Raw genomic sequence first — 18,667 nt, forward strand, 5'->3', positions numbered from 1 at the left:
GCGATAGTCCAGCCTGGTGCGAAGCTCCTTAGTGTGCTTCCGCCATGGCCACGCCCCCAATATTGGATATGTTTAATGACAATGTTTTTGAAAGCAAACTATTTTCCATGTGTTTCTATACATATGATAAATTATGATTATTGTTACTACAATCCCCACAATGCATTTGCAAGTTAAAAGAACCATTTGAATGGAGTGACTTTTTTGGTATACATTAATGTAAGATCTGTATTTCTTACACTATTATGATTTAATGAAAATCTTATGAAATCTTACCTTCCTAACTAGATGGTGGATTTGAGGTATCTGGTTTGGAAACACCAACAACACTCTCCAGATGAATTGTTGCCTCAATCATGGGTGTTGGTGGTGGCTGCTGAGATGGTCCCCCGCCAGTCCCACATGCCTCTGCCAAGCGACTTGCTACCTTCTCTTTTGTAGATGATCTTTAGTCGTAACACATTTTCCTAATTTCTGGGATGGTATGTTATGTCACTCCAAGAGAATTGATTTTCTCCAAGATGTCATTCCAGATTTTAGTTTTTTCGCCTTCTTGTACATTGAAAGAGGTCTTACCAAGCAGCTCCTCATTATGGGTGACACGCTCCTTGAAGAGGACCTCTAGCTCCTTCTCTGGAGACTTCAGCTTGCGCTTTCTAGCAGGAAGATCTTTATCTGCCTCTTCCCTGGAATAATTGTAGTTGTTTGCAGCCAAAGATCCCTACAAGGGTCCACAGATGAACTCCTGCAGCAACAGCACTCCCTCCGTTACAAAACATTAGAAGGGGCGTGCATTTGAACACTTCCTCATAGTGATGTCATCATTCTGTTCACAAAAAGCGACTGTACCTATTCGAGATTTCCTAAAACCGAATGGCAATTTTTGTGATTCCATATTAGGGAATTGCAAAATAGCGAATATGACTCTAACAGATTCGTAAATTGTAGAAAGTGAACTTAGCGGTTTTCTAATGGTGACTCAGATGGAATCAGTATTTGGAAATCGCGAAGCCAAATGTACGTACAACTTGTCCAGAGTTCTCAGAGTCGTGAGTTTGCCAGTGGCCTTCCTACAGAACGAAATAAGACTTTTTCCATCTAGGAATCCAGCATCTAGAACAACGTTATCCATCAAGACTACCCAACGCTACTCCAATTTCGGAAAGTATTGGTGACTCACCTCTTTAAATAACATTACATCATGATCCAGTAACAGTCCACATTACATTTACTTTGCAAACCATTGCTGACCGTATCCTTGCCTTTGACCCTGTACAGTGCTCCACAGCCTTTTGGCAAAGTTCACCCAATACAAACCCTGTGTACATACACACATACATACCTGCTGCGGGCTCACAGAAGGTGTTTATACTTACTACCCGCCCCTGCTTCAAGGAAGATTGTCGGCTGTTTTCTCCAAATGCAACCACCTCAGAGCCCAAGGCCGCCCAAGGAGGTGGTTTCCAGGCTTTGGGACCACCCTGAAGACCTTGAGCAGGACAACGCCAGCTTGTCCTTTGAATCCAAACCCAACAGTCTGGGAGGATCTTGGAACAGAATACTGAAGGGCAAGGAACCAGACCGGCCGGGACTGGCCATGTTGCTGTTACATCTTAGGGGAGAGGAGTTGGCCTAACGGCTAGGGCTATCGCCCTCGAATCTGGGGAACTGGGTTCGAGTCTTCGCAATGACGCTGAACATCCTGTGATTCCGGGCAAATCACTTAATCTCCCTGTGCCTAACAAAAATGAATGTGTCCTCATGTAATAGAACTGGTGCTATGTAAAGTGCCCTGATACCCGTTTTGGGTCAAGTTTGCGCTATGTAAAACTCTGTTAATTTTTTTAAATAATTATTAAGAAAGGGAATTTTTACTTTTTGGGCTGTTGCAGTTACCTGCTGTGTATCCTATGCACAAGATGGCTGCTGTGGCAGAAGCAAAACTGCATTTTAAAAAGAAATACGGTGAAATCAGAGACATTTGGAAGACCATGGTTGGACTCAGATTTCATTTATTCAGTAACATTGTAGCAAATAAAGTATCACACGTTTCGAACCCATAACACTGCAGTAGTACATTGGGGTGGAGTATAGTTTGGCCAGATCTATTGTTAAGAGCTGTTATTGCAACCACACCAGGCATTATGGTGATAATTGTGAAAAGTAAGGAAACAAACAAACGTCCTCTGAGTTTCACAAGCTAAGATTTTAGAGTATAAACAGCCAAAGAAACATGATTGCTTGTAGCAGGTATGTACAGAGATATGTAGCTATAGGTACAGACAGGAGTGTTGATGATATGAGCAGACACTGTGGGGCTGAAAGGTTGAATAGCTATGCTGCCAGTGGAAACTGAGTCTAGGAATATTTATAAAACAATCAACAATCTGACAGCAAAAATAAAACAATAGAAGATCTCATCTTTGCACAAATTCACCTGTGGATGAAATTTTGCAACAAAACAGTGTTTTTGGTGGGTGTGTTTTGTATCTTATCTCCTGCTAAACCTGAGGTCTGATGCATTAAAAACATTCTGCCCTTATAAAGACCGCCCTGCATAAACTGCCAGGCAAGGGTCACTGCTGTGTTCTAAGCCTACATTACCTCTTTTGCTACTTTTTAGGTCTGGCTTGACAGGGCAGCTGCCCCAACCTATTTTCACCAATTATTTGAAACATACAATGTGGGTTTTTGCTCCAACTGGATGAGTAGCACTCTCTCACCATAAGCTATTGGTTGTTTGGTACATCACTCCACCACCTACAAAGTGTTAGCATTTCCATACACGAGGGACTATTTTACATGTAAAAAGTACAGAAACTCATCATCACACATTAAATTCTTTATTTGATAGGTACACTGTACACCAAAACAATCATTTTTGGTGTTTCGTTTCTCATTTGCAGGATATTTAAATTCTTTAGTCAGAACTCAAAATGCAAGCCAGACCTATTGACTTTCCCAATGCTTGTTTGGTACTACAATCTGTTGTTTCGTTAAAGACAAGAGCAGCAAAGTATATGAGGGTGTCGGGGGAAGACAAGAGTACGTGCGGGGGATAAAAAATAAGGAAATAAATGGAATACAAAATGAAAGGGTAGAGTTGGAAGCAAGAAGAAATGTTGGCAGGAAGGCAGAGAAACAATGTGTTCCATCACTGGGGCAGGTGGCGTAACAAAACAGAAGGATTCAGTGGTATCCTCCTGAAAAAAAGAAACTAAATTTAAAAAGAAAAAGCTTATATAGGGTAGAAGAGAGACTATCTAACCTATGAAAAAAACAACTTAATTACACCTTTTGGAAATGATTGACATCCTGGAAACTGGGCTTAGGTGAAAGTAATTATTTTTAGGTCTCGCTGAGTCGGCGCATGCGCTGCACTGCGAGACATTTTGTAGGTGGGTTTTAAAAGTGCTGCTACCCCACGCTTTGGCTGGCCTAGCGCTTGCGTTCACGCGAGCGTGCATGCGCGCAGCCGCCATCTGTCTTTCACGGGTCATTATAATCGCGCCACCCGTGCTTCACTTTTAATGTTAAAAGTAAAGCATGGGTGCCGCGATTATAGCAAGAGATCTATTTCTTTACTTTAGCTATAATCGCAGCACCCGCGCTTTACTTTTAACATTCAAAGTAAAGCGCGGTTGCCGCTATTAAAGCAAAAGTAAAGAAATAGATCTTTTGCTATAATTTCGGCACCCGCGCTTTATTTTTAACATTAAAAGTGAAGCGCGGGTGCTGCGATTATAGCAAAAGTAAAGAAATAGAAAAAAACATCTATTTCTTTACTTTTGTTATAATCGCTGCACCCTCGCTTCACTTTTAATGTTAAAAGTGAAGCGCGGGTGCCGCGATAATAGCAAAAGTAAAGAGATAGATTTTTTTTCTATTTCTTTACTTTTGCTATAATCGCGGCACCCGCGCTTTACGTGCAGCGATTATAGCAAAAGTTAACATACTTATAAGGTCCCAAAAGCGAGACCTATTGGCTATGCCAACGCTTGTTTGCTATTTTGAGGGATAAGGTTTCTGAGCATCAGAGCTCAAGCCCCTTCGTCAGACATTAGCATTCACTGGCATAGCAAGGGTGATTTGGACTCTAATACAAGCAAGTGAAAGGGCCCACAGTGTCCTCTGATTGGGTAGTACATGATGGCCATCATGAGGTCCAGTGTGTCCCTCACCTACCTGAGCCTCAGCGCTACTGCTGGTGCAGGGCTATTACTAGCTATGACAATCACTGTAAATCTTGCTAATTCACTGTAAGCCGGAGCTTCCGAACAATCAACAGTAATTTAAGGTATTTGGGTTTATGGGGATGGAGATTAAAAAAAGTCTTTCAGCAGAACAACTCCGACAAGGACAGGGAGGAAGTAGCCAAGCTGGAGAAGGACGGCTTCATTGGTGCATTGAATTTTCCCCATTACGGATACACCTGCAAAAATGCTAGAATCTTGATCTGCGATACACAAATTTTCAGTTGCACATCCACTCATGGCAATGGAGTACACCCCAATATCTGAAAGGAGAAAATAACATGGAATTATATTTGCTGCATATGATCCTGTATGTACACCCTGTGATTCTAATATCTGGACCTCTGTATCTGAACCCCATTTCATCATATCAATGGCACTCACTCCATGGCATCTAGTTATCTGTATTGAGGTGATTCTGTAGTCTTGACCTACTGTGGTCCAATTTAGGGGTGTTCGGAACTGGTGGAGTTTTACTCCACGAACTTTCGCAGAGTTACAAAAAACTCTGCGAGATTCCGCAGAGTTCCGCCCACCCCTAATGCTAACGCTGATGTCGAGCTTCTAAGAAATTATACTTTACTAGTTCATAGATGTCCCTACAAAACATCAAGATGTGGAAATTATAAGACTCACCCCTAGATGAGAGGAGGAGGAGACCTGGTGTCACAAAGTAATAGGCACATCTATTCTACTGTGACTCAAGCCGTTTCTTCTCAGCTGGCTCCCTGGAATACAATTATCAATTACATATTCACAGATGTGAGCGGATGAAAGTGGTCACATTAGTTTCTGTGACTGGGGTGCCAGCTGAGTGCTTAAGTCCTCTCGCTTTTTATGTTTACAGTGTATTTATTATCGAAGTAGCTGGCAGCTTGAAGTAGGCAATTGCACAATGCTCACCTACAAGTATCAGATTGCTCCTATGAGACAGTGATGTGTTCAGTCTACACATCTCACATGTGAAATTATAAATGTCAATTAGTCAGATGTCAACATTAACGAGCACACAACTGTTTGCAGAGAATGCATACAAAAATCACGCTTTTCTGCTGCCATATTGCTCATGCATTATTAATAACAATGTGTTGGCGTCAGAGGAAAGGCTATAAGCGGCCAGACTGTACTCATGACAGCGCCCCCAGTGGCGTCAATAGAGTGGGATAAGAGGTCTCAGTGTCACAGAAGCAGCACTGCTAGTGGTTTCAGTAGGATGAGTATCAACAGGATGGATGATGAAAAATCGTCTAAAGAGAGGTTACATTCTGCCATCCTGCCAGACGGTGCTTCCGTTCTTCTCACCTCCCCCAGGTTCTGCTCCCTGAAGTATTCTTGTCTCCTGAATTCCTTTTGGAATGGCTTATGCTTACTTGACTGCTACCATTTCAGTCACCGAAGCATACAAAAATTGATGGATAGAATGGTAGAATGAATCTCAGCCACAGGTAATTACTTGGAGCTACATTCCAGTCTGTTATTATTTTACACACCAGTTCGTGCTGCCAGCTCAGGTCCTCCCTCAACCAAAACACAATCAACGTATGACCTGTTTCACACTGATTAGGGCTCATCCGCCAGGTATAGGATGAATCCAGTGACACAGTGTGCACGGAACCCATGTCTGGGAATAACCCATCCAAAGTTTGGCTGGGTCAAAACAGCTGGTAAGGTGTGCAATATAACAATGGATTGGGCTGCAGTCCAGAGTGGTTGAGTTTAATTCAAGCACTCCGTCCATCATTTTTCCGTATAATTTAGTGCGTCGCCCGAAGTGGGATGAGTATGTCAGATGTGGGTGCGTTGCACAATTTGTCATTAGATCCATGCTATACCTGGCTGATGAGCCCTAACTAGGGTGAAAACGGTCCTGACTTGCTAGTGGTCTGGTTCGGGGGACCCGGCCTGGTAGTTTCGGCTAGACTGATCCCATTGGAGCAGGGTAAAGACTGAAATGCATATAGTTGGGTCCAAAATGAGGTAGCATGGTGTGCAAAATAATAATGGACTGGGATGCAACCTGAGTAATTACCAGTGGCTGAGATTAATTCAAGCATTCCATCCATCACATTTTTGTATACTTTAGCCTGTCACCCTAAGTGGGACGAGTACGCCGAGATGTGGAACCAGTGCACACTGTGTAACTGGAACCAAGCTATACCTGGCCGATAAGTCCTAAATAGGGCGGAACTAGTCCTGGCTTGCTTATGTTCTGGTTCGGGGAGGGTCTGGCAGTTAGGGCTGGACTGTTCCCTTTGCGGCAGGGTCAAGACTGATTCGCATATGGCTCGAGTCCAAACTGAGGTGGCATGGTGTGCAAAATAAAGATGGACTGGAATGCGGCATAAGTAAGTGCCAGTGGCTGAGATTAATTCAAGCATTCTATCCATCAATTTTTTTGTACATTTTAGCGTGTTGCACTAAGTGGGACAGGTATGCCCAGACGTGGGCCCATTGCACACTGTGTCATAGGAACCAAGCTATACCTGACTGATGATGCCTAACTAGGGCAAAACTGCTTCTCGATTGCTTGTGTTTCAGTTCCGGGAGTACCTGGCATGGCGGTTCAGACTGGACCGTGTCCAATGGAGCATAGCCAAGACTGGTTTGAGGCCCTGAGTACAATCCCAGTGACTGAGATTAATTCAAGCATCCCATCCATCACTTTTTATATACTTTAGCTTTTGCATTCGAAGCATACCATATTGTGTTCCTGGACTCGGTTTTATTAAAAACCACTTTAGTCTGTTTAATTTGCAGCACACTTGTAACACTTCTATTTAAACAGAGGTGGGGTGTAAGCTGGGTTTTAGTTTCTAATATTTTATACTTTGAATCCTCTTTCCTTCATTTCAGTGTCTTGCTATACCTTTTTCCTTCCTTCTTCTTTACGTTTGTCTTTCTTTTCTCCCTTCTTTCATAACTCTTTACAACTTCTTGTTTCCTTCTTTTTTGCCTTCTTTCCTTTTCACTTCCCTTCTTTCCCTGTTTCTTTTCTGCCTTCTTTCATTCTTTCTTTCCTTGATTCTTTTTTGCCACCTTTATTGCCGTCTTTCTTTCTAGTTTGCCTTCTTTCATTCTTTTTCACCTTCTTTCCTTCCTTCTTTCTTTTTTTATTTTATTTTCTTTCCTTTTCTCTCTCTTTCCTTCTGTCTGGCCTTCATTCCTTTTGCTTTATTTCCTTTTTTCTTTGTTGCTTTCCTTCAGCCTTTTATTCCTTCTTTTTTTACCTTTTTTCCTTCCTTCATTCTGTTTATCCCTTCCTTCGTTTAGCCTTCTTTCCTCAGTTTTGACTTCTTTCCTTTTCACTTTTCTCTTGCCTTCGTTTTCTTCCATTTAGCCTTTTTCCTTCTTTTCTTCTTTCTTTCTTTCCTTTTTTCTCTTGTGCCTTCTTTCTGTTTTCCTTCCATATTTCCTTTTGTGACTTCATTCCTTTTTTCTTTGTTGCCTTCTTTCTCTATTTTGCCTTCTTTCCTTTTTCCGGACCTTTCTTGCCTTCTTCCCTTTTTCTTTCTTTTATACCTTCCTTCCTTCTTCCTTTCCTTCTTTTTTTCTTTTTTCTCTTCTTTCCTTGAACATGTGAATATGCACAGTGATATGCAGAAATTCAGTCATTATAAAATGTTAATTTCAAGTTGTTGGATATGATGTTTGAGTTCATTCCTCATCTCGTGGAGAGACAAGAATTTACATGGGAACAAGCTCCACTGAAGAGGGCCCAGAAGGTGGAATGCCTGGTACTTGTAGGCAGCACACATTTGCTCAGGAACAACTAGTAGGTTATAGTTAGTAGAAAGGGATAAGAATATATTGAAATATGATGTTGTACTAAGGGTCCTATCACTCAATGCTTTGAACAGAAGCCTCAGTAGTGCTCTGTTTTGGCCTCAAAGCCAGCTCTCTTATATGCGGTAAAATCAGGTGGGTGTTCGACAGGAAAGTTCTTGTGGCCAAGGTCAGGACTTTGTCATGTGGTACAGGGGAGCATTGAGGTACTCACACAAGTATCATTCATCAATTCTCTGTACACTTCTAGTAAAGTAACATGTTTCTTTGCATGTATGAATGATATCCTTCATAAATCGAGAACATGCTCCAGTCGCTCTTTATGTAATGAAACATTCTGCCATCATAGAAGGGTTGGAAAGCATCCCAAGGTTCCTTACAAAAGAGGAAAAGTCGATGGTCTCAGGGGGAACTAATGACGCTAGGTGGAAAGAGGATACTTGACAAAGAGTCCCTCTGCTTCAGATGTTCAATGCCTCAAACACTGCCTGCACATCATCCAAACTAGGGTGCCCAGCGCCCACCCGACGCTGTTCTGGTGTCCTTGATGAGATGGCATCAAGGGCCACCCTGTGTGGTCGTGCAAACTGTGCAGCTCTCTATTCCTCGGAATACATGGCGGAAAGTTCTGTGAACCCACCACCTCTTTGGAGGATATTTACCTGTGGATACATTGGCAGTACTGTGAAGGCACCGCGTCTCCTCCCCGGTGCAATCCTTGGTCACCTGCTTGGAACATGTTTGCGAATGTTCCTCGAAGCACCAGGGGCACTTCACTCCATTAGGTTTTGAAGGTGCAAATGGCAGTGCTGAAAGCAGAAAAGAAGACATCTTTAATAGGAATTCCTAGCACAGTAACTCGGATTATGCAGGTTTGCAGAGTTTCCTAAAGGGATGACATGCTGCATTACAAACTTACTTAACTTTTTCTGGGCACTTTTTGCCTTAAAAATTAGAAAATCCATATCTCTGTTTCTCCTCACCTTATTCTAATCTTCTAGGTATCTTATTGTTCATTAATCTTTGCTCTGTTTTTCTAGAGTGTTTTGGCAGTTTGATTGTGTTGTGGTCTTTACTATAAACTCGTTGGTTCTGATTGAACTTAGCATGCTCCTCTATGTGGATTGCTTGCGGCTTGTGTGAAAGCGAGCAGAGACTGAGCAGAGATTCTCTATAAACTGTGCTTTGACCTACCCACGGTGGGTGTATTAGGTTGGCAGGGGTACTACCCTCCCAAAATAAATATTTCTGGCAGACTTCATATGTATTCAGTATTTGGAAGGGGCGTGTTGAAGGTGTCCATTCCAAGGGGCATATTATCAAGCACTGCGTTAAAATTATCGCTGCTTTAGTGGCAGAAAACTGCTGCTAAAGTGGCGATAATGGGCTTGATAATATGCCGCAGAGAATTCCCATAAAAGCCCATGTTGACACCAGAACATGGGCTTCTATTGGAATTCTCAAGGGAATATTATCAAGCCCATTATCGCCGCTTTAGCGGCAGTTTTCTGCCGCTAAAGCGGCGATAATTGTAACTCCGTTTCTTGATAATATACCCCCAATCGGTTTGCAATTTCTCAATATTTTGTGACCAAATCTGCTTGCAAAACATGGAAAAATGACAGACTCCTGAAATGCAGTTTAAGGCATTTGCACAAGAAATGCGGGACAATATACAGTTCTTTCCACTTAGTGATTGTTAAAAAAAAGGTTGATAGGGAGTAGGCAGCGGCACGGTGGGCCACTACCAATTCTAAAACAATATTTTGAAAAAAGAAAACGTTGCTTTTTCAATGCAGTCCCACTTCCTTAAAGGCAAATTGGCTGGATTTTAAAAAGTTTACTTTATTGAAAGGCGATTACAGACGTGGTGCTCATCTGACCCCAGCAGGCCTCCATCCCTGTGACTACCAACAATCGGAGTGCGATGCAATTTGTGACCTACCTCATTAATTTTCATAGAACAGGTGAGATTGCAACCCATTGTAAAATATTAGTACATAGCTTGGTTTATTGGGCGCAAAAAGGCTGGTTACAAATTGCACCAGATTTTTGCAACCAGATATTAGTACATCAAACCCTAGTTTCTAACATCCTTTAACTGATCTTTAATTTACAATTAATTTATAAAGAATTAAATTCAATTGTCTCTTTAACACAAAATAGCATTTTTAAATGGGTTGTCTTCAGTGCTTTCCTTATTTGGACTACGGTTGGACCACTCCCGATGGACACGTGGATTTTGTTCCAGATCCTGGGTGCACGGATGGAGCAGCCGCTTCATCTTCAGTCTGATGTTGTCTTGGGTGCAGGTGGTCCGAGAGCCACCAGAGATGGTAAGTCGGTCAGTCAGATCGTCAGGGGTGCTGGCTTTAGAGGTGATTGCAGGAAAGTGCCTCTTTTCACATGGTTAGCTCCCACTTTTTGCCTGGAGCCTGATGTGATTTTGATTGAAAGTGCACTGGGTCCCTGCTAACCAGGTCCGCAGCACCACAGCCTTTCCCAAAACTGAACCATTGCTCTTAAATTGGCACAACTTCAGCTACCCATGTACGTCCCTAGTAAATGGTACCCCTGGTACTTAGGGCACAAGGACTGAAAAGGGTCCTCCAGGGCTGCAGCACAAATTGTACCACCCTAGGGACCTCTCACCAAGACTATGCAAACAGTCACTGCAGTCTGCATGTCTCGGTGCAGACAAAAACGAAGAGTTGACATGGCACACATGCCTGGTGGCCAGGGGGGAGAATAGGAGGCCATGGAGCAGGGCATTGCCACCGTCCAGATGCAAGAGCACAGCAGCAGTTCTGAAGTCGTTTTTTTGGAGGAATGGTTTCACTTTCTTTAATTAAGAGAGCTGGCACCTGTCCATCTTAGTTTTCTTGATGGTGTGTCCCTTGAGGGTGAGATATGTGTCCACAGTCAGAGTGACTTGACATGGAGTGGAACTTGAGGTTCCTAACCGTCCAGATTCATATCAGTCAGCCAAGTCCATGGCTTGGTTACATGACATTATGTGCTCAACCCTGGTACGATGCTACTCCGTGCATAATGGTGGTAATATTTTTTATATTATGGGCATTCATTCCATGATAATGCTCACTTCGAGTAAAATGCTGGCCCTGGCACATTGGTGATACATCTTGGTATAGCAGAGGCATCCATGGCATGATGGTGTCCACATTTCAAATTATACTGGCTCTAGATGAATGTGGTAATTCCCAGCCTATTGTGAACATCTACAGCTTGATCAGTACCACCCTTGTTCACGGCTGGCACCTGAATAGTAATGATAATCTTTGGGGATCACTGACGAAATATCGAGAAGAAGAATATCGAATTGCCAAAATATCGAAGGAAGAATATAGAATGCCAAAATATCGAAGCCCTATCTCCAAACAGATAAGTACAAAAATATAGAATCCTAAATATCGTTGTAAAAAATATAGTTAGTCACAATATCGAATTTTTTTAAATGTCTTAAAATTAATGTAAAATTAATTAAATAAAACATATAATTAACTGAAACATACTTAAAAATACTTAAATTACTTTAAAATTAATAAATAATGAATGTAAGTAAAAAAATAAATATTAATACATATATATTAACGTAATATTTATTTTAAAAATGCAATATTTTTTGCGTAGGATAGCGGGCGGGTAAAATGTACTATTACCACTCCAGTAAGTGCAATAGTAGGGAAAACGTTGGATAGCGGGAGGGTAAAAATTACTATTCCCCCTCCAGAGAGTGCAACAGTAGGGAAAGCGTTGGATAGCGTAGGGGTAAACATTAATATTCACACTCCAGAGAGTGCAACAGTAGGGAAAGCGTTGGATAGCGGGAGGGTAAAATTTACTATTCCCACTCCAGTGAGTTCAACAGTAGGGAAAGCATTGGATAGCGTAGGGGTAAAAATTACTATTCCCACTCCAAAGAGTGCAACAATAGGGAAAGCGTTGTATAGAGTAGGGCTAAAAATTACTATTCCCACTCCAGAGAGTGCAACAGTAGGGAAAGCGTTGGATAGCATGGGGGTAAAAATTACTATTCCCACTTCAGAGAGTACAACAGTAGGGAAAGCGTTGGATAGCGGGAGGGCAACATTTACTATTCCCACTCCAGTGAGTGCAACAGTAGGGAAAACGTCAGATGGCGTAGGGGTAAAAATTACTATTCCCACTCCAAAGAGTGCAACAGTAGGGAAAGCGTTGGATAGCGGGAGGGTAAAAATTACTATTCCCACTCGAAAGAGTGCAACAGTAGGGCGTTGGATAGCGGGAGGGTAAAAATTACTATTTCCACTTCAAAGAGTGCAACAGTAGGGAAAGCGTTGGATAGCGTAGGGGTAAAAATTACTATTCCCACTCCAGAGAGTGCAACAGTAGGGAAAGCGTTGGATAGCGGGAGGGTAAAATTTACTATTCCCACTCCAGTGAGTGCAACTCTAGGGTAAGCGTTGGATACCGTAGGGGTAAAAATTATTATTCCCACTCCAGTGAGTGCAATAGTAGGGAAAGCGTTGGATAGCGTAGGGGTAAAAATTACTATTCCCACTCCAGTGAGTGCAATAGTAGGGAAAATAATAATTTAATATTGTATTAAAAATAAATACATTATTAATACCAAATAAAAATATTAAAATTAATTACCAATCGCACAATATTTAATAATTACTTTATTATAAATACCAATTTTTATTAATAACCTATTAATAATTAATTAACAACCTATTAATTTTCAATACCAAAAATTAATAAATAAAATTAATACCAATTAATAATTAATTAAGAATAAATTAATTAGCAATATACAAAAATTATTTCAATAATTAATTATTTACAATTACATGAATTCCCACCATAGTCCCCTATAAACCCACAACCCGCTACAAATAATAAATTAATACAATTAACATAATTATCAATTAAACAATTAATACTAATTAATTACCAATTAATACTAATTATTTACCAATTAATAATTAATCAACAACCAATTAATTTTCAATACCAATTAATAATTACATAATACCAATTAAATTCCTTCCCACCCTAATCCCCTATAAACCCACAAACCGCTACGGAATTAAATTACACAAAAATTAAATAACATACAATTCATTAATTTAAAAATATTCAAACATACATTCCAAAATGTATACATACTTTTAACACATATACTAACACTTAAAACACTATAAAAACTATATTATGACTGTCGCTATTACTTACTTCTATATTATTTAAATCGATATTTTATTTCTTACCTGATTTTCGATATTCTTCACCACTATATTTTGGCAATTCGATATTCTGTCCATTCTATATTAAAAACTCGATATTCTGTCCTATCGATATTTTGAATTCGATATTATGTCTGTTTACCAATCTTTGGCATAGTGTGGGCACCCATGACATAATTATGTCCACGTCTGGTTTAATGCTGGCTCTACAATAATGGTGGTGATTCCTGGAATATTTCAGCCCTCCATGCCAGGACAATATATGCCAAGTTTCGTGCTGCACATAGCTTAATGGTGATGAATCTCTGTATATTGTGGGCTTCCTTAGCCTGAGGGTGTCGTTCGTGGGCATGGAAAGCAGAGCTTAGCCAAGCATGGCAGTCATACACTTGAGTACTCGTTCACAGTGACAGACTGCTTTTGGGTAAACATGTATTTACTAAAAATGAAAAGCTGTTATTTCAGGACATTTATTTATATATTTTGTTTGCATTTATGTATATGAAAATTCTGTTTGAGGAAAAAAAGGAAAGCTTGCATTTAATAGAAAATAAAATTGCATTAACGGAGAAATGTAGGTTTTGAGATAAAATGATCGCATTTTGAAAAGATATTTAAAATGAATATTTTAGTAATAAACATTGCTGAATATGAGACTCTAGTCTGTAAGAATAGTGAAATCAGTAGTTGTTTGAACCTTCAAGTTCTTAAAACGAGGAAGGGTATGGTGGTATGAACCATTAAAGTCTGTTTAACTTCTACCAGAGACTGTGAGATTTGTCTCATTTATAATTTTAAGATGTCCTTCTTAAGGGGATTGTCAATCATAATGTGGGCGAGAATCTAATTGGAAATTGCAGGCGGGAAACAACAAAGTAATAGACCTGCAGACGTCACATAAAGGCTGTGACATGATAGGCCACGTGAAACTGCGCTTTCTTAGATACTTTTTCTTAAGTGCCTTTCTCACCAGAGGCTTTTTAGACATTTTTTGAGGAAATTGTCCAGAAACATGCACCATCTTGCCAATAATTTTTTTACTTACTTACTTACTAGTGCACATGCAGAGCCAGTGCTTCCTGAAGAGGGATTTCCCTTCATTTGCATGGGGGCGTGGCCTCTGCGCCCCGCCATATTACAGATGCGGGCGCAGAGGCAAAGAAGTTCTCAGAAGGCGTACTGACAGAGCGCCAAATATAAGGTAGTGGACTGTCAGTGTGCCCCTGATTGCAGCCCTCTGGGGGGGAAGGGAACTCTATGAACCCCCCCAGTCATTCCCTGTAAAAGTCTAAGCAGGGGCTGCCCGCACTGTGAAAACACGGAGCAGCTTCAAAGCAGCCGCCCCGTTTTTCACATGAATGCCCTGCCCCCAAGGCAGCGCGAGTTCGCGGCTTCCCAGGGAGCAGCGCATTCTCCCTAATGCAGTGCATTTTCCTTGATTGCGCCGGAGCCAGACGCACAATTTAAAAAGTGCACCAGAGCCGGACGCACGTTTTAAATGGTGCGCCGGGCGCAATCAAGGAAAATGGGCCCGATGTATAAAACGCCCCCAGATGTGCTTGCTTTTCATGTTTAGCGATCATAAATCGAATAGGAAAGAGAGAAAGGATGTGTACAACTCTCAGGGACTGGAGTGTTATAGGGGTAGCAGCAAAAACATTTGGGTAATGCTCAAAAGTGTCCAGATGTGGATAAAGCTTGTCCAAAGTGTAAAACAAAAGTTGATTTTGCCTAAGTTTATAGATCGCAGTCTACTCCTGTTTTGGATAAAGAGTTAATACTATATCCGAGTGTAGTGCGGAAAATGCTCCACATTGTGATTCTGATGATGACAGTGCAGTTCTGCATCTGGTCATTGTTTCTGGAGCATATGAGGTAATAAAGAAAGTGCGAGTGTGTATGTTTCTCAGGTTGGGCCTCTGGCTGTTAAAAGACCTTATTGTCTAATTAATGTCACAGGAGTACCCATAACTACGATAGCTGATTCTGGTCCATTTTTCACGTTAATTGGACCTAAGGAATGGGAAAAATGTTCCAACATCACTTTGGAAAGTTCTAATGTTCTTCTTGCAGCTTATTGAGACAAATCCTTGGAAGTCCTGGGAGATTGTGATGCTTCTTTGAGTTTCAAGAGGAATTGTGCCCAAAGTACTGTGTATGTAGCCAAAGATGGCTCACGTCGTTGGAGCAACGGAATTTGGAATCATTTTAGATCAAATAGTGCAGAACAAGTGCTGCTGTGAAAAGAGTGTGGGTTTGTCATGACGGTCGTTGAGTACATATGGGCAAAGAGGTTTCCTGATGTGTTTACTGAAAAATTGAGCAAATTCAAAGATTTTACTTATGAAATAATTTTTAAGTCCAACGCTCATTCAGTGGTGCATAAAGTATGTTGTGTATCCCTCTCGATGCAAGGTGAGCTGAAAAAAGAAGTGGAAAATGTGTGTGAGCAGGGATTATTGATCCACTGAGAGCTCAGAATAGTTGTATCTGATTGGGTTGGCTAGGAAACCAAATGGGTCTTTGAGGATTTGCATTGATTTGAGGGATCTCAATGAGAGATTTTGGGTTGACATGCATGTTGGCATACCACCAGATAGTTTTGCATTGTGATTCCCGACATTTGGCGTCCTCTGTTACCCAAAAGGTGCATACAGATTTGAACATGTGCCTTGCAGATTTGCATCAGCATCTTCTGTTTTCCAAGAGGTGGTTGATGGTTACTTCAAGGATATTCCAAACGTGAAATGTTTTCAAGATGACATTATGGTGTTTAGGGAGGATGTATATGCCCATGATAGGTTTTTGGTTAGAGTGTTATCCATTTTGAAAGAGAGAGGTGTAACTTTGAAACCAAGCAAGTGTAATTTTGCAGTTCACCATGTGAATTATTTGGTACATAAGTTGTCTGCTCAGGGAGTTGAACTTAACGAAAGATTTGTAGAAGCTGTAGCAGAGTTTTTCCTGTGGATAAGGATCAGTTAAGGTAATGTTTTGGGAAGTTGGAGTTTTACTCTCGGTTTATTCCAAGGTGTACTGAAAAAACTCATAATATGCATGCTTTACTCAAAAAGAATGCTAAATTTGTGTATTCCAAGGAAGTCAAGGAGGAATTTGATCTCATAAAAGTTGAGCTTGCCAATGTCATTGCACTGAAACCATTTGATAGCATTATACTTGTGTGGTGATTAGTGATGGCGGCCAGTATGGTTTATGGGCAGTTTTGCTTCGAACAGATGGTGTAAAGGATGAGGTGGTGCTTGTCATGCACTGAGAGGAGGTGAGGGTACCTATTCTGTTATAGAGGGTGAGGCCTTAGCATTTGGTGGGGTGTCGATCATTTAGGAACTACTTGTGGCGTACGGAGTTCATTATTCAAATGGACCACATGGAGCCATAACAAAGTTTGTTTACTACTAAGATGCTGGTAAAGCAATGCTTAGGATGTCTAAATTGTGGTACAGATTGCAGGAATTTCAATATCGCCTGGATTATATTCATGGTGCGTAGAAGATTTTAGCGGATTGCTCATTCAGGTTACTGCTAGACAGATCACATCATGAGCAAGAGGTGCAGGGTGGTGTTTTTTTAAGGTAGGTCTCACAGGAAACGTTGGATGATTTTGTCACAGAAGTTGAATTAGAAGTCTGCTGTTGTAACGACGTTTTGATACAAGAGGTGATGAAACTTGTTATCAAAGGATGGCTTGTTGGCAGCACAAATCTTCGGCTAGACTCACGGAAAAAAAGTATTTAAGGAGCCTAATGCGGGTGATGACATTCTGAGGAAGTCTGATTTGTTGGTGCTTCCTTGTGGGGTGCGTGCTAAGAGTCTGAAGTTGGAACATGAAGGTCACATAGGCATGAGAGCTATGAAAAGGGGGTAAAGCCACATGTTTTCATGGCAGGCTTTTGAAAAAGATGTTGAACATTATGTAAGAGAGATGGTGCGGCTTGTGCTATGAGTGACAAACCTTGAGTCTTGGTGCCTCGTCCTGGGTTAAGTTGGGTTTGAATGTCATGGGACCCATGAATGTATTGAGAGAGAGTTGCAGATTTGGCATAGTGGGGGTGGATTACTATCTGCGGTGGTCTGAAGATGGTTTTGCGAGAAATGCCGGTACAACTGATACCATTGAATTTCTTCAAAAACTATTTATGAGGGAGGGTGCACCTGATGAATTGGTCACTGACAATGGGGTACAAGTTACCTCCCATGATTTCTATAAGTTCTTGGCACATTCAGGAATCAAGCATGTAACCACAACTTTGTACCATCCCCGTAACATTGATTTGGTTGAGAGATGCAATCGTGAGAGCAAGAGCAACGGGCAATTGTCGACTGCCAATGGTTTGGACTGGAAGAAGTAACTGAATGATCTATTGTGGGCCATGCACAAGACTCCCAATGCTGTCACAGATTTGTCTCAGTTTGTTCTCTTATCAAGTTTGAGATCATGGATGGGTGAGAAAAGTGGTTTGAAGGAAAAACTGTCATCAGCTAAGTGTGAGTGGGATGTGGCCCAAGAGAAGTAGGTGGGGATGAGTGATGGGATAACACTCGCCAGCTAAAGGTCAGCTTGGGAGGTTGGGTTATGATCAAGATACCAGGTTTTGTTGCCAAGGGGCATTCTAAGTTTTCTGTTCCAAAAAGGTGATGCATGTTAAGGACCATATAGTGAGGTTAGAAGATGGAAAATGTGCAATAAGGACACAGTCTCTGTGCAGAGGAAGGTCTTGGTACTGGGAAGTCATGTTTTGTGTGACAAAGGACATAAAGGAGAACACAAAGGGAGTAGGTCTTTGAGGTCCCACACGAGGAAACGTCAGAAAAACATAAGGATTATGTTGGTCATTGGACCAATCCTTCACACGCCTTCTACATGAACTGTGTGGAGTATTTTTCTCATGTTGGTTTTGTGATTATCATTTGCATTTTGTTTGTGATATTAGATTTAGGTTTCTGTTTTGGGTGGATTTTTGGGAGGGGAAGATGTGTTGGGCTTTGGTTCTCGATTGTTGGAAGGTGTCCTGGGAAGGCGAAAGAATGTTGTGTTTTGAAATATTTCAGGCACTTGCTCATGTCTTCCCTGCTCTACCGGCCACACTGCATTGATCTTCTAATAAATCTCAACCTGGAAACTTACCTGGAACTCACAGTGCATCTTTTCATCCTATGTTACACTTTATTTCCAAATAAAGCACCTCTTTCTAAGCACTCTCATTTTTGGGAAGGTACTGAGGCACAGGGGATTCACTGATTTGCCAGAGATCACACAATGCACTTAGGTAGGGAAGCCAGAAATAAAACTGAGGCCTCTTGATTGCTGTCAACACTTGGTAACTAAGGTTTTATAAAAACATATGTTGGTCTATTTTTTAT

The 18,667-nt window shown here is 41.2% G+C and overlaps 1 protein-coding gene across 2 annotated transcripts in view; it reads right to left on the reverse strand.

Annotated features, from left to right (window-relative positions):
- Nucleotides 1-1,995: 1,995 nt before the first annotated feature.
- LOC146808871 (phospholipase A2 inhibitor gamma subunit B-like) overlaps nt 1,996-18,667 on the reverse strand; it is a 256,826-nt gene continuing 240,154 nt past the window's right edge. For both annotated transcript variants that reach the window (XM_085615684.1, XM_085615685.1), the window contains 2 exons: nt 8,699-8,845; nt 1,996-4,516 (listed from right to left, as the gene is read on the reverse strand). In XM_085615684.1, the coding sequence (XP_085471810.1) occupies nt 4,323-4,516; nt 8,699-8,845 (341 nt within the window). In that variant the 3' untranslated portion in view covers nt 1,996-4,322. The remainder of the gene's footprint in view (nt 4,517-8,698; nt 8,846-18,667) is intronic.

This window comes from Triturus cristatus, chromosome 7, assembly GCF_964204655.1.
Source record: "Triturus cristatus chromosome 7, aTriCri1.1, whole genome shotgun sequence".
Lineage (NCBI taxonomy): Eukaryota > Metazoa > Chordata > Amphibia > Caudata > Salamandridae > Triturus > Triturus cristatus.